The sequence below is a fragment of the Anser cygnoides genome, chromosome 4, assembly GCF_040182565.1.
Source record: "Anser cygnoides isolate HZ-2024a breed goose chromosome 4, Taihu_goose_T2T_genome, whole genome shotgun sequence".
Classification (NCBI taxonomy): Eukaryota; Metazoa; Chordata; class Aves; order Anseriformes; family Anatidae; genus Anser; species Anser cygnoides.
In genome coordinates, this window is record NC_089876.1 from 53,232,478 (window position 1) to 53,253,259 (window position 20,782).

The 20,782-nt window shown below is 39.4% G+C and overlaps 1 protein-coding gene across 10 annotated transcripts in view; it reads left to right on the top strand.

Annotated features, from left to right (window-relative positions):
* PALLD (palladin, cytoskeletal associated protein) overlaps positions 1–20,782 on the top strand; it is a 200,695-nt gene that overhangs the window by 149,033 nt on the left and 30,880 nt on the right. For 7 of the 10 annotated variants that reach the window (XM_066996743.1, XM_013175276.3, XM_066996744.1 and 4 more), the window contains one exon: positions 14,047–14,742. The exons of the other annotated variants lie outside the window; for them this stretch is intronic. In XM_066996743.1, the coding sequence (XP_066852844.1) occupies positions 14,047–14,742 (696 nt within the window). The remainder of the gene's footprint in view (positions 1–14,046; positions 14,743–20,782) is intronic. 10 annotated transcript variants of the gene reach the window in all.

Genomic DNA, 20,782 nt, shown 5'->3' on the forward strand with positions numbered 1-20,782 from the left:
GGGTGGTGAAGAAGTGGTGGTAGCCCAAGGGAAGAGGCAGGGAGACAGAGAAGACTATAACTAGAGGAAGGGAGGTCAGTGAGGAGAAAAAGTTAAGACAGACCAGCACTACACTGTGGTCCAAGTGCTGAGAGAACAGAGGATTGCGTGGAATCTCAGAGTTCATGCAGGAAGAACATTATGATCCACACTGATGCTAACTGTACCGCTACCAAGTTTGGTGTTGTCAAAATTCCTCTCTTTGAAGTAACTTACTCCAAAATTATATTTTCATTATGGAGCCGTAGGTTGTTTATTAAAGCACAGAGAAAATAAATATCTCATCTACTCGTGAGGTAGAGTCCAAGCTGTGATATTTAAAGAGGAAAAGACTCACTTATGTAGTGTTGACTTCAGTAAGAAAAATGTGTATCACTATGTTTATGTTTGTGGAATCAAAGCACCATTTTTTATTTTAATTCATTTTAACTAACTGATTTACCAGTAGTTTCCAAATATAATCTAAGAACTCTAGTTACGTTAAGGAAACAAATAATTGAGCACACTTAAAATGTTATGCTACTAAGTATTCAGTGTAAAAACTTTTTTTTTGGCAAGGACAAAGTATAAAATTCTGTTGATCAAGGTAAAATAAATTGATTTTCACTCTAGGAATAGATAAACTATTTTTCTCATGATCCATTTCTGAGTATTCATTTTAACATAAAACTCAAGGTGTTTTTAATAAATATGGGACCCCCAATCAGAGAAGCGGTGCATCTAGGCCAGTATTTCTCCCTGAGTGATCAGTTCTGGTCTAAGAAGGGTCAAGAGTGATCAAAATAACGAGTCCACAGAGAGAATCATCCTTCACACTTGTGAGACCTAATGGGTTTAAACATTGAAGAATACTTTTTTCTTTGTAACTAGATTTTTACATACTACCCTATGATCAAACTGAAGATGAACAAGATGTGTTTGTTGCATCTTGGAGGTTTTTACTGCAGGACAGATGTTGTGGAATTAATTGAATTCTGGAGATCAGCTGCAGGCAAGAATAATAAAATTTGTACTGTGGTGTATAGAATAGTAAAATCAATGTCTAGGGTACATTGACTCTGAATGTGTAAATACTACATAGCATGCATTGTACCCTATTTTTTAATATACTATGCATCAATATTCTATGTACTTACACATTTTTTTCAAGAAAACCAATAAAGTAAATGCAGAGATTGTGTTTTGCTAAACAAATATGCTGAAAATCATATTTGACATCCCAGAAATGGAGACTTACACAAAATGTAAAGCTAGAGCCTTGCCTGTTGTGATCAGCGTACTTGCTTTTAAATGCCTTCTAGATTGTGTGACTTAGAATGATACCTCATGCTAGTTTATACATCTGCTGTATAGCTATATATGTCAGCTATATAGCTATACGTCAGCTACATATATATAGCTGACCTGCCATTCAGCATCATTAACACAATATGTGGCGACAATAGATGTTTATCACCACACAATTTACCTGTACAATTCCTTCTTTTGTTTGGAATTCTGTAATGCACAGCTTACTTCAGGGAAGAAGTCCATACTGCATAAGTCTTCCATAAACAATATTACTTGATAGATTGAGAAACAAATTGCCTTTGATGTGAATCTTCTGTATGGAATGTGTTCCCACTCAAATGTTCAAAAGCAATTACGTGCCCCGTCATTTATATGTAAAGCAGTCATTTTAAATGTTTTACCAGAATGCACTGTACAGCTAGCAGTTGAAGAAGAAATTAAATTTGCACTGTAAAATCAATTAATCTATTTACCAGGAAAATATTGCTTAAAACGATGTGTTGCCAGCACAAGAGGTTAATTCAACTTGAGCATCTGTGTCCAAATGTATGTTATTTCAAGATGATCACTTTTCTTTGTGATAATAGATAATGGGAGTAGTGCTGGTCAGGTCTGTTCAATCTGTTTAGGAGCAGAGGAAATTCTGAATATTTTAAAATAGACTTTGACTGCAGTGGTATCTGTGTACTGTGCAAGGTCTTTGCTCAGTAATTCTGCTGGTAGGTGTTTGCTTTTTGTTTTGTAACAAGCAATGAGGAAGTTACAGTGAAGTGCAGAGTTCACTCAAGGAGTAAGGCTGCAAGTCTACTTTCTCATTAGGATTTGCCTAAGACATCTCAATTAAGCTTATCGAGCAATTGTAGTAAGCAGTAGGTGATTTTGCAACATTTTGGGACTTGGCATTTTTTCATCTCTATTATACACTGGGGAAGATGCCTCTGAAAATGGACAAAATACCTCACACCCCTGAAAGGGCACATCTGGCCAGATAAGAGTGACAGCACCCTGTACACTGTATTTTATTTTCAAAAGTAGTCCATCCAGTTGGCTGGATATCCATATCCAGAAAGATTGCTCCTGCTGCAAAATAGGTCAAAGAAGTGTTCATCAGGCAGGTACCACTGAAGCTGATGCAAGTTGGTGATAGGAAAACAAACAAACAAACAAAAAAACAACACATGATAAACCAAAAATATGTTATCAGTCTACAGTAGCAGATCAAGTTGTGCATGCTGTTGTAGCCAAGACTACAAAGAGCTCTGTCTTCCAACTGGTACAGCTGTCATAAGGTCCATCTCGCCACACTTGCAAGTGTTTTGATTTTTCAAGTGTTGCTGCTCTTTTGCCAGTCTGGGCTGGAGTTTTCCTTCTCTGTGACTGCTGCGGCCCACAGAGAATCTGCTGGGCATGAGTAGACTGAGCGGTTGCCAACTCCTTGTGGAAACGTTTGTGTGCAAACGCTGAGGACACTTGGGGTATTTTTTTTTGTATTTTTTTTCCCAATAAAGTGAATAATTCACTTAATCAGAGCTTTGTATTTCAACTGGCCTGTTTGTGGAAGATAGGTCAGGCAGGTTGTCTGTGCCTGAACAAACTCGTACCTCCAGCAGGAGCCGAGCAGCTAGGTAATGTGTAGAGGACAGCAACCCGGTGCCTGTTTCAGTTGCCAGAGAACAATGGCAGTGAAAGTCTGCTGTTTCTCCAGTTCGTGATGGGACATCCTTCACCAGGGCTTTTAAAAAGGCTATCTAAGAAGGCATCTGTGAGGAAACATTCTTGCAATAGATGTCCAAATGTCTCTGGATGATACCAATCCCTAACACAGCAGTAAATTCAGATTCCCTGGGAGGTGTGCAGCATGTCGAGTGACTACATAATTGTTCATCCCTTTAAGTATATCCTTTTGTGTTTTTTTTCCGTTGCCATAACTTTCATTAATATTACCAACCTAGATTGCATGACAGGGACATCGAGCCCTTCCCTCGGTCTTGCATAAGAAATGACTGCATTATTACATTGATTGAATAAATGAAGCAGAAGTTGTGAGTAATATTGTAGAGTTACTGAGAACCAGGCTGAATGATTATCGCTGTCTTCAGCACTTTTTACTTCTGCCATAAAAGCTGGTGTATGTTGGTTATGGGTTATGTCTGTGCATATGGAAGGAATTGAGCAAGAATGGTATAATAGCAGAACTTTGTGATACGAAGATGGTGCTGACACCCAAAAGGCATTATATTCTCATGGTGGGGGAATCTCAAAAATACATATTTATTTCACATTAAAAAATACCGGTTTTTACGCATTGATTTTCTTTCCAATGGTTCTTTTATATATGGTATTTTAAGGATGGAATACCTTCACTGAGTTTCAGTAAAACAGAATACTGATGTGTCAGCTGCTAATATCTGAGATGTACGTGAAACAGTGACCAGCTCACATGTCAGAACTGTTCTTCTTTGTGAATACAAAATAGCTGGGAAAAGGCCCTCAAATGTAGGCTGTAAAATGACCTTTATTTCTTCAAGTAGTTTTGAAGCGTAGTTTTCATTTTCCCAAAGACACAATTGACAGTACGTGTGTGCTCTTGTAATATCGCACATCTAGATTTGTAATATCACACATCTTTTTTTTCTACCTTTTTTCTTTTAAAAAACATGCTCATTCTGACTCCCAAAGGTAGCTATTTCAGTACTACAAACCGATTGTCTTTCCATGTAACCTAAGGCACAGATACTTCACAGGTATTGAAAGTATGGAGGTTCAGTTTTGAGCCTGCTGTAACTGGTGGGTGGGAATGAAAATAAACTAACTTCCCAACTTTGGTGGCCAATACTCGTAATTTGTAGAGTATCTTGTTAATCAAAAGTATAAAGTTGAAAAACAAACAATCAAAAAAGTGAATGTGCTGTGCAGCACTGAAAAAATGTATCATACTGCATCTAGAAGAGGAGGAATGGTTGTCAGTCTTCTTCAGTTCACTTTGAGTTTTAGGCTGCTAAAGTTTCTGAAACCTGAATTTGATTTTATTTTTTGCATACTTGCTTTGGATACATACCAGTAAGCACAGAATGTAACCTTCCATGTGGTCTGGCACAGTTAGAGCCAGAGACCTGTTTGTGCATTCGCGGGCTAATTCATTCCTGCATTTGAAGTCATGATTTCCTACAGTTTGGGTAAACTGAGCTGCAATCTGGGACTTGCGCTGTTATTAATGCCTCATTACTGATTTACGTCTTAATAACAGACTTTCTGCTTCCTTTACCAGACCAATTCTTGTGGCGTAACCCTAACGGAGTTATGAAGTTCAGCTTTTTTACTGAAGCTGTATTGTGTCTTTATGACTTTTTGGAACAATAAGTGTGCACAAGAGCACAATTTCCTCTCTTTCTGTACCCAGGGTGAATGTGTTATCTTACTGGTGCATGTTTTGAAAAATGTCCCTGCAGTGTTACAGAGATATGAAAAAGGTTCCTGTCTCCAGAAGAATTGCTTGGAGCCGCCTTGTGTTCACTAACTACTGGCACTATCACTACTGTTAGTTTCCTTAGTACAGAAATTACCTTGATGTCTTTGACAGATAATCAAACAATAATGGAAAACGGGCACAGCTACAACTGCCACTTGTTAGGATAGACAGGCTTTTAACAGCCAAATTACAGCAGGATTTCCTTAAAGGTGAGTTCACAAACAATGCAGGCATGATGCAGACATTTTACATTTATCGTCTGCATGTACAAAGTTTCTCTGATGAAAAGTCAGGCTTAGTTTCAGAGAATGCTCGTAATATGGTACCTGTGTCAGCTCTAAAACCAGGCTGATTATCCTCAGAGTACATTAGGGTACAGTGAAATTAGATAACTATAAACACTGCTGTATATTGACATGAAATAAGGAAAAATACTAGTTCTTGTGAATCTGCATTGTCAATTTGTTAAGCTTTGAAGGGTAAGCAGTAAAAATGTTAAAAGCTTGCAGCTGGTGGAGATGGTTCCTAGTTATAGCTCCAGATACTCCACACAACGATTAAATTGTAATAACATCCCTGCAGCCCCCCTGAAATCTGTCATCATAGACAAAAAGTATCTCAGCATGTTTGCAGGGTAGGACCCAAACTGGTGCTGTTTTTCATTTTTCCTCCTCTCCCCTTCCCCTGGCCTTCCTCAGTTTTTGTTTTAACAGGTATTTCCACTCTTATATAAATGTGAACCCTTGCAGGTTTTAAAACAGTGTGTGGTTGTTTCTCATATTTATAAGGGATTGTTCAGCATCAGGGCGCTTAATGCTCGGGTAAATGTATTTGTATAAGACAGCCTGAAGGCTGCCTGTGTCTTGGATGCCTTGCAGGTGTTGTTTTTTGTTTATTTTTGTTGTTTAAAAAAGCATTTTTAACATTTCTGAAATTGAGTAAGTATTCAGCGGACACAGTTTTAGTTGGAATTACCTTTGTATTCTGAGTATTTCTTTTCAGTACAGTTGTTAATTCATTCACTGCTAGCTTAAGTTGATATTTTCATTTTTAGTAACTCTCAAGCATTGATACATCTGGTGGAAAAGTATATATTAGCAATCTTATCGGAGGTAAATTTAACTGTTGTCAAATTTTGCACGAGCCTCTCCAAAGCATTCAGTGTATTTCAGTCTCCAAAATAGTAACTGCCAGAAGTTTAGCAAATTATTCATTTCCAACAGTACCATTTATACCAGTAAGACACAAAATGTAGTTATAGAGAGCAAATTAATCGGTGTGTTCAAGAGGTAGCTTAACTTGGTGAGTTTGCTGTCCCAGCTGCCAAACAGCCACAGATGCAGAAGCACTAGGAGCATTATGTAGGAAGGGAACCACAGCGGCTCCCAGCACTTCCAGTTCTCCATTCCCTCGCTGCCTGCCAGCTACCCAACTGGGCTGCCAAGGAGCTTGAGTGGTCTAACTGCATCTTAGTGCGTTGTCATGCTAATAAATCATAATGGAAAATATTCCGTCCTAGATTTTATAAATATCTATATCTCTCTATATATGTATACACCTCGAATACTGTGTTCAGTTTGGGGCCCGTAGCCACAAGAAGGACATCGAGGTGCTGGAGCACGTCCAGAGAAGGGCAGCGAAGCTGATGAAGGGTCTGGAGCACAAGTCTTATGAGGACTGGCTGAGGGAACTGGGGTGGTTTAGCCTAGAGAAAAGGAGGCTGAGGGAAAACCCCATGATGCTGTACAATTACCTTAAAGGAGGCTATAGCAAGGTGGGGATCAGGCTTTTCTCCCAAGTACTGAGTGGTAAGATGAGGAGAAATGGGCTCAAGTTGCACCAGGCGGGAGTTAGGTTGAAAATTAGGAGAAATTTCCTCACTGAAAAGGTTGTACAACACTGGAACAGGCTGCCTAGGAAAATGGTGGAGTCACCGTCCCTGGAGGTCTTCAAGAAATGTGTAGATGCAGAACTCACTACCATGGTTTAGTGGTGGACTTGGCAGTGCTAGGTTAAAGGTTGGACTAACTGATCTTAGAGGTCATTTCCAACCTGAATGATTCTGTGATTCTGTGATACCTAAATACATGAAGAAATATATCTGAACATAGTTATTGAGTGACATGGAAGTCGGTGTTACCTGAGAACACCCTTGCCTCTCAATACAGCATGATGGTGCCTTAAAGAAGCAAACACACAGACTGGTTGCTCTTGCATGATTATGAGACACTCGTCTCGAGTTAGAAGCTAGATCTTCATTGGAATGTAGGTTTCGTGGAGATGAGCAGTTGTTATTCCAAAATACAAAGTTTTCCTGGCATTAGTTTCAGATCTTAATTTAGAAAACTAGCTCAGGCTTTTAAAGTTGTGGTTAATTCTGATTATTTTCATTCAAAGTATTCCTGTACTTTCAGAAGTATGTCTAGTATATTTCTGCTGAACTGCACCATCTGTTCCTCAAAGGGCAGGTTACTGGAAGGACATGAAGGGGTTGGTCTGCTTTCACTCAGGAATGATTTGGGGCAAAAGTGAGTCCATTGTTCTTCCATACATGATGTGTAGGAGTCTTTCTTTCAAACAAAAATTGCTTTTCTTCGTCTGCTTTTCATTTGCTCCTTTTCTGTTGGTAAGATGATGAGGGAGGACCAAGGAGGGCCCAAATCAGGAAATATAAAAATTTATAACATAGAAAAACTGTATTTAGTCTTGGTTCTTTATCTGTGGTGGTTGGTTCAATCTATTTCACATACTGTCTTGTAAAACACTGAAGAAACATGAATGCCCTTACCACACTTTGTGGTAGACACTACCTGGATAGAGTTCATTCTGTGCAAGGCTGATTCCCGTCAAGGCCTGGACAGCAGGCACCACCCTGGGAGAAACCTTCCCCTAAGACAGAAAGTCTGGGTGTAAGTGGCTTTCTTAAGAGTTTTTGCATTTAAAAAGTACAGGGAGCAGGTTGTACCTCTGGATCACTTTGGATGCCAGGACTGGGTGGAACAAGCAGTATCAAGTGGCAGTTCTCTAGCAGTATCATGAACTGTGGACTTACAGTGAGAACAACAAAGCCAGCACCACCAAGTTCAGTCAGCTCAGTTCAGCTGCTTGCCGTTATCATTCCTTAGCACAGACAGCACTGTCGACCTAGGCAGAGAAAATCTCTTTCTTCAAGATATAAAAAGACAGATCTGTAAGGAGCTGGTGGTTACACTGCAAATAGTAGGGTGCTTCCCAGAGGAGGTTTTGGGCTTTTTTCCTCCAAGAATCATAATGTTTTTCACAGATCCAGAGATGTAAGATAAACATAAAGGTGGTACATATCCTCATACTGGGAACCTGGAAATAAGCCTGATGGAGACCTTGCAATATGAAGGATTCCTTCCACCCTGAAAATGTCATCTGCTGTCACGTACTCTGCAACCCACTGGTCAGTTCCTCCTGAGACTTTTTCAGAGATATACAACCATCTCTGCCTTTCTCCTGCACCTCCCCTGTTTCATAGCTCTACGTCCAAGCCCTTGGCCTGGGCTTGGATTACAGTTCCTTGTAGTGGTTGTTACCTGTTTAGTTCTCAAAGGACAGCTCTATTAATTGTAAAAATAACATGATACCAAAAAGGTATCAAGAAGAAAACAAAAATTAAAGTGGGTTAAAAAAATAAATCAGCCTATTGTAGTCCGAACCAAGTGCATACCTTAGAATATGAATCCTCAAGTAACTGTTACCCTTAAAATATGCCATCTTTACTGGCATCATTAGAGAATATTCTGCTAATATCTGTTTGCTCTTCTTCCATGCAATCATTGTTTTGCTTCTGAAAACATAGTATTCTGTAGTTACCAAAAAAATAAACGTATCTAGCCTTCCCTTTGAACACCTGTTTTCAAATGTGAGCATTTAGCTCATGCTCTTTTCATTGTTTAGCACTTAGTTTTTTGACTTAGCTGTGAAGAATGGAATAAGAGGGGGGACACAGAGCCAGACTGCTGCTGTGGAATAAAAGAGGAATGAAAACCAGGCTGGAAATGAGGCAAGGTGCAGTGGGCAGGCACTGACAAGTGAAGCTTGCCCCTTCCACTTCTGTCAGTGAGTGGTCCCCTCAGCAGTCATCATCTCCCAGCACATGGCAAACCTTTCACTGGCACCAAGAGTGAGCATGATTTGCCAGTGCTTTGACCCAAGTGAGACCATGGCCAGTTTCTGCTTCTGGCAGTCTGTTAAAGCTAGCCTTGAGGCATTTTTGCATAAGGTTAATGCTGCCAGTGAACATTATATACGTGATCTGGCAGCAGGGGAGAATGGCACATTGGAGAGAGCAGTGCTAAAGGACTGTTTCTTCAGGATACTGTTGTCACCATGGATTGTGACCCTACAGTGCCAAATCTCTAGGAAACACGGCCTTTACAGACAGTACTGTTTAAAAACATTCTTACATATATCTGCACCACTGTGAGCAATAGTTTAAATGAATTTTTAATACAACATTTTTTCCTGTGGTGAGCTTAAAGTCCAGCCAGCCAGAATTTCTGTTTGCATTAGCAGGTAGAGCACTTTGCCACATTGCACCCGTGGGTCAGTAATAACAATGTTAGTAGTGAGCTGCTAGCAGTAGATATCCAGGCATCTAATAACAGTATCATAAAGTTCATATAACTCATTTGAAAACTATGGAAACCAAGGTCCAGATGGAAAAGTGACTTGCAGGATCGAATCAGTTCAGGTCTCCTGATATTACTCTCTCTCATTTGGTCTGAAATATGTCCTTTCTAGTGCTAATTTGTGGTGTACTGCAGATTTTAAATTGGAGCCTAGCTTCCTAGAATTTAAAAAAAAATAGATCTTATTTTTTATGATACCTGACGCTCCTTGCTTTTTTGTCTTTGCTGTTATTCTCATGTAGTTGTGTTGGCTTTGAGGAAATGCATAAATCCCTGACAGCAGTAGCGAGCCTCCTGCCGTGCTTGGAGGTTGCTGTGAATATTGTTGACACAGTAAGAGGAGACTCACTGTCTTCTCTAATGGCAAGGGAAACTCTGACTTTCCTGATGGATTTTATATTCTAGTTTTCAATTCCCTAAAATTTAGCAAGCGTGAATTTCCATGAGGTTAGCCAATAGATTAATTAAAAAATTACTAGTTGCTGTATCTTCATTCAGTTGTTAGTTTCTAAGAGAGGCCAGAGAGGAAAGTGAGGTTACAGAAATACTTGGGAAAGTGTAATGTTGCATCTTGCGAGTCACCTGCACGGTGAGTAAAAGAATTCCTAAAGAGGCAGTATGGAAAATACCCCAAATTAATTCTAGCTATTCAATATTTAATATTGTAAAGAAAAGGAAGACTGACATTGTGTAGACAAGCACTGCTCCAGGAGTAACTTCATTTACTGTCACGTCTTCTTGCACTGGATGTTGCTAGTGATGCACACACAAATCCTTATTCTTAACTGCTGAACAAATTGGATTTTTCTCCTCCTCCTCAGTCACCAACTTCTTTTCACAGTTAGAAATCTATAATAAGTGGAAAACAAAGTGATACAAGCGTATAACTGAAGGTGAAAAGGCTGTGCCTTCCCATTCTAGTAGCTGATAAGAAAAGATTGTGTTGTGAACAGTACATCTATACGTGTTTGGACCGTGAATCGTAACTGCATAAATGCTATTTTTCCTTCTGTTGCAACTAGTGTCTGCTTCAGCTAAAATATTACTACTCTACTTTTTGCATTTCTTTAACTGTTTAAACATATCTATTAGAACATCTGAAATGTTGTATAAAAATTTTGGGTAAGAATACTTGGTACTGAATAAAGTATTCACAGATATGGAAGCAGGCCTTTTAAGAATATTTATGTACTACTTGGTCCACTTTGCAGTGACTTCCTGAAAATTCTCAAAATTCTCAATATTTGCTTTATCCTAGTCAGGATTTTTTATTATTTTCTTCTGCCATTAACTGATCAAATTTTACAAAAGAAAAAAAAAAAACAACTTTAGCTGTTCATTCTTATGTTGTTATAATTACTTGGTAAAAATTGAAAGATCCACATGAGAAAATGAGTTTTATTCAGTGTTGTTTAAACAAGCTTGACGTGTTCCCTTAAAGCATGTGTGCCCTTTAAAACACTTGGATTACAAAACATATTACAGCTAATTGGAAAGAGGATGTAATTACAATTAAACTAATTTTTCCTGTAATTTCATCCAAAACTGAGCTTTTTTTTTTTAATTATCTTTGCTTCACTACTGATGAGGGCAACATAACGGACAGATTCCACTGCACAGTGTTGACTGCTGGGACCCTTTATATCCATGGCACAGCAGAGTTTCAGTGACCGACCTGTGCAGAGCTTCCCCTGCTGTTAGTGTCAGTGCAATGTAACACTTGTGAATTGATTAATTGATTATTCTTTTTTTTTCTTTTTCCTTCTTCATAGTGACACATCCCTAGGGCACATCTGCTCAAGAAATGAATAAGCATAGGGCAGCATCTGCTGTTAAAAGGGTAGTTTCTGAGGTGGAGAACATCCCTTTACAAACAAGGATCGTGTGTTTCTGCATGAAAGTTTGCTTTAAGATCTTTTATTTTTTTTGCTACATGGAGTGATGTGATAACGCTTATGTCTGCATGTTAATTTTTAAGCAGACGTGCACTTTGTCTGGACCCTAAGCTGATAGAAGGCTTTGCAAATTGAATTAGTGTTGTCCCGAGCAATAAACCCTGACTTACAGGCATGCATATTCTTGTGGCCTCAAGTCAAGCTTAGTGTGAGAGCAGAGGAACCTCATGTTTGCCTGCCGACCTTTTGTAGTCATACTCTGAATCTGGTCTTTGCTGCTGCCCAGATTGGTACAGCAGCGCTTCGGTGGCAGGCACTGTAGTAGTGTGCTTACTTACCATTGACAGGGCCATAGATGGTCATTTGTGTTGTGCTGTTGGCTGGGCACGCAGCCATGTGACTTGGCAAAGAAAATAAAAAAAGTCCCAAGACAAGACACTTTGACTTGCTTTTAGCATATGTTGGGTAAACAGGAGTGTTGGAGACAGCTATTTTTTTTTCTATATTCAACGCAGCATTTACAGTACTAAATTTTCCTCTTTTTTTTTTTAAACCTTAACCTCTCTGTAATGAATAAAAAAATTAGGAGGGGTGGGAGTGTTATGACGGAAGAGAAAGTATTTTAAAATAATTTGGTTGGACTAGATGATCTTGGAGGTCTCTTCCAACCTAGACGATTCTGTGATTCTGTAATTTTAGAGGCATTGGACAATAGGTCTGCAAATAATCAGACTAAAGAAACAGAACGAGCTGAAAGTAGCAGTGTTACAGGACTTTCCTCAATCGGAGGTGACATCAAGTATTTCTGTCATCAGCCAAGAGAATCAAATGATGATGGGAACTGAAAGAAAAAGCACAATTGCTTTAGCCCAGGTAGGGAAAGGAGGTTCTTATGTAGTTCTGTAAAAACTGAAGACTAAGGTTCAACCCATGCCCCATGGAATGATGGATTTAGAGTTGCTATTGTCAACATCAAAAATGAAGTATAAAAATCTGCAATTGAGCTGCATTTGTACTGGTATTGTTGACTCAATTAAAAAGAATCAGAAAACTTTAATTTCCTTTTAAGTACTGAAATATGTATTGTTGGTGAGATAACTTATGTAGTTAGAATGATTTCTCTTTATTCCAAAAAAAAAAAGGTAAAAAGCAACTGTTAAAAGTAAAGGACTGATTTTTCAGTTTTCTGTCCCAAACAATCTTACTCCGCTGTTTTATCTAAAATATCTCCTTTGGCCTGAGATCATAAGCAGAATTATTGTCAGAAAACATTTTCTGGGAAATGTGGATGGTTGGAATATCAAAATTAATCTTAGAATGGAAAATATGATAGTAGCATTTCCAATTTTGTTGCTACCAACAACAGTATACTGTTGTGCTAGAATCATACATTCATATGCCATGCATTAAGCAGACAGCTTCTAAAATTTCTGCTTGAAAGACCTAAATTATACATAAACAATGACACACTTGTATATAATAAAGTATTTATGTATGAAATATACAGAAAAGGTATATGTGCCTATGCTGAAGCTTCGTAGACATCTGGAGTATTGAGATAAAGTTATGCTTTCCAGCTGGAACATGACAAGTTTTAAGCAAGTCAGTCTGATGAATTTTAAGTTGAGAGACCACACAGTTAAGCTTGATCTCCGTTTTCATAGGGCCCTTACTTACATGGCACTCCTATTTTTTCAGCAGAACAGCAGTTAAAATAGACTGCTGCAGTGTCTAAACGGAGAGACAGGAACATTATAAAGGAGCAACAAATAGGAAGGTCACAATGTCATTCAAACTAATGTTTTGTGGACAGAAACCAATGTATGCTCTGGTTTGCTTCGTTGCTGAACATAATGCATTTTTTGACTTAATTAACAATTTTGGCTGCTTCTGTGTATTGTTTTTTTATTCCTTATTGTTCTGCTAGAGAATGTCTGCATTTTTAAAGGAAAGTCTCATTTCCATTTGAGCTGATAGTATTGCAATTAGGAATTCCCTAGAGCTGTATTCAGTACCTATTAAGATAGACCTCAGAACCTACAATTAAGAACGAAACCTGGAAAAAAAAAAAGTGGGACTAGATACATATGGAAGCTCAGTTTACCATCTCCTTAGGTTATAGATTTTTCCTGGAAGTGTTCTTTGCTCATCTACAGGTACATGGATGGTTCTAACAAAGAAGTTAGTTCATTTTCTCCAAGTAGCTCATTAAAAGTATGGCAGTAATTAGGCTTGTCTGATCTGCACAAGTAGGCTACAGCAGAAATCAAAGCTGAAGCTGTCACTGGGTAAATATCTGAGGCGTATTATGGGAACTTGGCCATAGAATGAAATAGGCAAGAAATGAAATGAAACTTCTAAGATCATCAACATTACTTACATTAACTGGATTGCTCTTTTAAAATATGCTAAATGTTTTCAACTTGTCTTATAGTGTACCATTTTTAAGCAGTGAAAGTTTTGTTGACTTCTGTTTTGCATACACTCCCCCCCCCCCCCCCCCTTTTGAGCTGAAAAAAAGGACTTTTGTAACAGTGTTTTAGCTCTGAAAAAATAGGGGTATTCAAGATATGCGAATGCTTTGAACTTTCCCTGGCTTCTGACTCTCCTAGACCACAGCTGAGTGGAATTTTTACCTCCTCCCGGCCAGCACTCCATGTCTGATCATCTTTTTGTCTATTTTTCCTTCCTACAGGGATCCTATAAAAATACAGCAGCTGCAGAACCAAATTCGTCTGGAGCAAGAAGGTGGCCAGTGGTATCGTCACCAGCAGCAACCTGAGCACCATCAGCACCCTCCCTCATCTCCTTCCTTTCCTCCTCCCCCCTCCTTCCAGGAGCTTGAGTCCAGCCAGTCTGTTATTTCTCCTGTGCCAATGAGTATTCTCAACTCTCATACTTCCCCAACCATGCAGTCTTCCAGCTCCTTCAACTACGCTCGACCTAAGCAGTTTATTGCTGCTCAGAACATCAGCCCTGCTTCAGGTTATGTGACTCCTTCTTCAGGATCATCTACATCCAGCCTGCCTTCTCCTATGTCTCCAACTGCTTCCCAAAAACAGTTTGGGAGAGTGCCTGTTCCGCCTTTCTCTCAGCAGTTTGCTCCAGAAGGGGAGTACGGATGGTCTCCTTCTTCTCCATCCCCTCCTCCCCCGCCTCCGCCTGTCTTTAGTCCAACCGCGACATATCCGGCGTGTGATTCCTTTCCACTTCCACCTCCTCCACCTCCTCCTCTTCCTTCACTTTCTTCACCTTCCCACAGCCTGTCTCCAACTCCCAGATTTCCTAATTCCGGCCAGTCTCCAGCAGCTTTTCTCAGCTCCATGCTGCCATCCCAGCCACCACCCATTTCTGTCAACGCGTTAGGCCTCCCGAAAGGAGTGACACCTCCGTAAGTATTAGCTAATGAGCTCCTTGAGTTTGACTGTACTGAAGATTGTACTGAAGATTATTGCACTTGCTTCATTTTATACTTTTCTAGGGCCCCTTGCTGTTACCTGCCAGCTGAGAGAGAGATGTTAATTGTTTGCAAATGCCTCTGTGCTAGAGATTAGGTACAGTTTTCTAACTATCACAGAAAAGAGATTCTGAAAGAGTATTACAATAGGAGTAACAGAGGAAAATCTAAGGTTTTACACTGGAGTTGATGAATTTATGAAAGCAGCAGCAAAAGGTTCTGCATGCCCAGAAAAGTGGAAGGAGATTCAAGAAAACCCTTCCCATGACCCAGCTCTCTTAAAGTCACGTATTCAATGATATTCGTGATCTATGTTCCCATTGCATCTGTGCATAGAGAAAGTAAAGGGAGCATTTTTCAAAAGTCCCTATAGCTTTGCGATACTTGAAGTATAAGGTATTAAAGTATACATCTGACAACAAAGTGGTCATAATGATGTATTGACTCTTGCCTAGGGTTTTTTTTGTTTCGTTTTGTTTTGTTTCTTTCCCCTAAGGAAGTTTGGAAAAGGGTTTAGGAGGGGATTTTGAAAAGAAGTGCATAAAAGCAAACAGAGCCCCTCCTCCTAACAACTCCACATACTTGTTTTCCCCTTTTGTCTTCCCTAAAGGCCAAAATAGTATTTTGGAGCATGTCAGCTCCCGTCATAGATCAGTTTGTCTTTTCCACTGGCACTAGATTCTCATTCCATCCTTAGAGATCAAAGAGACATGCTGAAGAACAAAAATGAGAATAGCTGTATCCAAGGCTTATTTATAACTTTGTCTAGAAGTTTGTCTAAACATATCTACAGTATCTAGGTGACTTGCTCAGCTACATACCGTTGTGGTGGGAACTTCTGTTATTTCAGTCCAAGATATGCAAAGGAAGAGAAGGAGGAAGGTGGACAGATATCAGAGTAATAAATCATATATATGCTTTAATAAGCATTTCTTTATCTTGATTTCTGTCATATGGCTCATTATGGAATCTGGCCATAAAACAGAATTGGGAGAAAAATGAATAAATAGTACAGTTTGCTCTTGCACTCGTACTAGTTATGATTTTCTGTCTTACTCTGTGTCCTTTGCACTGGCTGAGTTTCTCTGCTGAAAGTTGCATGATTGATTTACTGACAGCTTGGCAGGTAAGCACAGCCCAAGAAATTGCTCCTGATTTGACACATAGGAGTCAGGATTGCCCCTGATTTGACACATAGCTACATAGCTCTGTGGGCACGTGCTGTTGTGCTGCTTAGGGCAATCCACTGTAGGCAACCATGGGGACTGGGTTCTTTTTCGATTTCCTTTCTATGTGCTGTGATGGTGGCAGCAACAGCTCAGGCCTTCACTGTGTTCCATTAATGTGGAGAGCAGCTTCTCCATGCTTCTCTTCTGTCCTCTACAGGAAGGACGTCAAGGTGCTGGAGTTTGCCCAAAGAAGGGCAATGAGGCTGGTGAAGGGACTAGAGAACAAGTCTTAATGTGGAGCGGCTGAGGGAACTGGCGTTGTTTAGCCTAGAGAAAAGGAGGCTCAGGGGAGACCTTGTTGTGCTGTACAATTACCTTAAAGGAGTCTATAACGAGATGGGGATTGGGCTCTTCTCCCATGCACCAAGTGATAAGACAAGGGGAAGTGGTCTCAAGTTGCTCCAGGGAAGGTTTTGGTTGGATATTAGGAGAAATTTCTTCACTGAAAGGGTTGTGCGACATTGGAACAGGCTGCCCAGGGAAGTGGTGGAGTCACCATCCCTGGAGGTCTTCAAGAAACGTGTAGAATTTAGTACCATAGTTTAGTGGTGGACTTTAGCACTAGGTTAAAGGTTGGACTAACTGATCTTAGAGGTCATTTCCAACCTGAATGATTCTGTGATTCTCTCCCTATTATGCTATGTTCAGGCATATGTTCTTACTCGAGGCATTCAGCTGTGTTCCTCATTTCCTTTTATCTTTGGACACAGGCTGCACTCTGCAAGGATGCTTCCCCAAAACTAGCAGCCACCAGCCTGGGTGTGCATGTGACAGGGTGTCTCTCCCCCCAGGGCAAGACAGCAGCCTCAGGTTCTGAGCTGGGCCCGATAAGGTGGTTGGGGCTGTTTGGCCTGCCATTCCCTTAGGAAATGTAATCCAGATGGGAGCTGGATCATGTTAACCATGCTGAGTTTATGTGTGTATGATTTATACATCTGTATATATATTTACAATGAGCATTTGTCATCTTAATTATAACATTAAAACATGGTAAAGGATGTACTGCTTGATGCAGAAAAAATTCTATTGTTATATATCTCTGCCTGTTTTTCTCTGGCTTCACCCCTTTCATTTTACATTCACTAGAGCCTACTAATGCCTGTGTCTTTAGACTTGCTGGGTAAATAAGCAAGTCATTTGGTCTCTTCTGCTTTGTGCTTCAATTTCAGTTCTTCTGTATTTGTTGTTTTCATACCTTCACTTTGGCTTCATCTTTCCCCTTGACTTTTTCTCTACCCTCACAAATCCTCTTTCCTTGAACATATGTATCTTTCTGAGATGCTCTAGTTTTTGAGCACTCACAGTATTCCATATCCTAAACCTATATTCTTACCATGTACTCCATGCATCTCTGAGATCCACTGTTTGCAAAGGATGATACTGTTACCTGGCAGTGTGCTGTAACAGACAAGGTGCGCGGAATTAATTAAGGTATTCAGTTTTGCTTCAGCTCAGCATCTAAAAAGCTAGTCAAGCCATTTAGCTTTGTCTCTACTTTCAAATCTGTCATGTAGTGGTGATATTGAGAATATGATTGTGTTGTTGAAAGTGAACTAGCTACTGCTTGAAATGCCCTTCATGGAAAGGAGATGCATGTTTGAGTAGAGACTCCAAGTACAGTGTTTGAAGTGGTAGGATTTCTTCTTTAGAAGATAACTTTATTATTTATTATTATATTTTCACTTCAATGGAAGTAGACTTGAATCTGTCATTGCATTTAGATACTTCTACAATTTCGTACCAAGTGCCTCTAAGAGACAAAATGTGCTTAACACAGTTTTCCTGCCTGCCTTCAGTATTTTCATAGCTCCTTTCTCTTGTCATTTTTTCTGTGTGACTGTATATTTCAGGGTTGGTAATTCACTCCTAGTATTTTGATTATATGGTCTTTTTACCATTGTCATTTATTTTTGTTTGGTTGGTTTGTTTTGTTGTTGTTTTCTCACTCAGGCATGAGTACCTTGACAATGATAATCAAATGTCTGAAAGAAATCAATAATTATTTAGCCATGTCAGTCTCCTGTAATTACCAAACAAACATTACTTGGCAGAATAAGAAATCCTGTAGACTACTTTTGTGTGTCTTGATATGCTGTAGAATTTATTGAATAATTGTTTATTTTTTCATACATTTCAGTGTTTTTTCATGACTAAATGCTTTTAAAAAAATAAGTAGTAAGTATGCACCATTCTTATTTTCTTCTGATTGCTTTCGTAGTTGGAGCAGAATATAGGTAAATAATAACCATTGCAGTGCTAATGTTTTAGCTGAGAGTTGAATTTTCCCTTGGTTTTGGACCCTGAGACTCTGTAGATAACGTATCATTATTTAAACCAGTTTGATAAAATGAATATTCTTCCCAGTTGATAGATAGACATTGTGCATGTTGTTGGGTTGTTTTTTTTGCTTGTTTGTTTTTTTTTCCTCCCAGCATGTAGTCTTACAGCCTTGTCTGAATCATGGGAACAGCTACTTGTGAATTTTCTATATTTCATTTGGACATCTGAAACATGGACAGCAGCTTTGTGTAGTTAGTACCTACTAATTCACCTTTAAATAGTCTAAACATTTATTTGCAACAGTTTTATGGTAAATGTTTCAGTTGAATAAAATATATCTCAACTTTCCAGTAAGCTCTAGCCACTTTCGTTGTTAGCCACAGCTTGAAAACGAGGGTGTGTTGTAGCGATGTTAGCTGAACAAGCTTCAGGAACAACCATTTTTTGTGGTGGGGCCAATTTGATAAACTCATTATCTTGCCAGAGCGTTGTGTTATTAAGCAAGACAAGAAGTGCTGGTGGAGCTCCATAGCTAATTAAATACTTACGGGAATTATGAACACTCATCAGTTGTTTCTGAGGTAAAACTTGGCTGCAGTGATGTTGTTGGATACTGTTGGTAAAAATTTTGGCTCTTTGTTCCTTTACCTAAAGAAAACTCTTTGGTTGGGTAAATGTATTGGACTCAGGTTAGCTTTCAGTTACAAAAAGCATGCAGGAAACAGACTTGGTGCGACAGAAACCTAGAATTGTTTTGTCCACATTTAAATCTTTTAAAGCTAGAATCTGGTCTTTACCGTTCATAGCAAAAATGAATTATATCTGTCTCAAAATAGGTATACATTTTTTAATGATCAGAAAAGAAATTCTGGGTAAGAGCATAAAATAATGAAAATAATGAAATAAAAAGAATATAAATCCTGCTATACAGAAAGGTGTGGAGTCATCCAACCTGGGTCCCTTTACAGTTTCTAAAAACATGTGTTGTCGGCTATACATACATCCTTTTGAAAAGAACTTCAAAAATTGTATTTTTTTTTCTTAAGGTAGATGCTTTTTCTTCAAGTAGATATCTTCAATAATATCACCATAGGCACAAACAGAAAAAAAATCTGACTATAAAGAATTGTTGAAAGTAAATCTAGTACTCTAGATTCTCTTCTGGAGAAGAATTACTCTAATTCTCATCTCTGGAGGAGATCCTTAATACTCCTCTCCTGGAGGAGAGATGGAAAAGAAAACATTGCTTTGAAGACAAGATCGTCTACAGCCTCTTCTAAAATTTAATTAAATAAGCTGCTTTTATCACTGCACATGATTTTTAAATCTATTGCCGTTTCAGTGATCTCCAGAAACTTAAATCTAAATCATGTGGTTTGTTCGGCCCACGGCAGAGCAGGCTGAGGGGAGGCCTCATGGCGGCCTGCAGCTCCCTCACGAGGGGAGCGGAGGGGCAGGCGCTGAGCTCTGTTCTCTGGGGACAGCGACAGGACCCGAGGGAACGGCATGGAGCTGGGACAGGGGAGGGTCAGGCTGGGTGTTAGGGAAAGGTTCTGCACCCAGAGGGTGGTCAGTCACTGAGACAGTCTCCCCAGAGACGTGGTCAAGGCCCCAAGCCTGACAGGGTTCAGGAAGCGTTTGGACAACACTGTCAGACACGGGGTCTGATTTTTGGGTGGTCCTGTGTGGAGCCAGGAGCTGGATTCAATGATCCTGTGGTCCCTTCCAATTCAGGATATTCTGTGATTCTATGATTCAAAATCTTAATAGGGATTCTGTGGGAATCATGAGAATAGCAACATCAGAGAGATCTGCACATTTTTTCCCCTTTGAATCAGAGCTGATGGTGTGTTCTTGCAGCTGTGTACAGTGACTTGTGCATTGAATTCTGTCTCAAATAGCACCAAGAGACAAATATTTTAGTAACCCTTTTGTTCCTTGAGTCAGCAGTGATGGTGACTACTGTGAGGGAAAGCTACATTTCTCCATGTTCATATCTTAACAGCTTTCAACAGTCTGTTGGTACAAATGTCAGCTTTCATTTTAGAGTAAAATGTATTGCTCTCCTATGTAGACCTGACATTTACTTTTCCCAATTCTGTAAGTTGTGTTTCTCACAACTGTAAAACAATTGAGGTTACCTACAGTATGGCTGATGAGAAATTTGTGATATGTAGGAAGGGATTAATTAATTCCTGATTAAGAATTCCACCACAAGACAGAGAACAGTCAGGGTGTCTTCCTGCTTCTGAGGGAGCTCACCTCATTTCTCTCTGCTGCTCATCCATTCATACCTGGAGTTGTCCCTGGGGCTCAGGAAACTGTATCTGAAAACAAGTGTTTCTGTCATTGGAAAAATTCCAGCAAATGTTAGGGGTTTACTTTCATTCCCAACCTCCAATTTTCTTAAGCTGTTGTTCCTGCCCATTAGAACATTTTTGTTTAAAGCTTCATAATTTATTGTG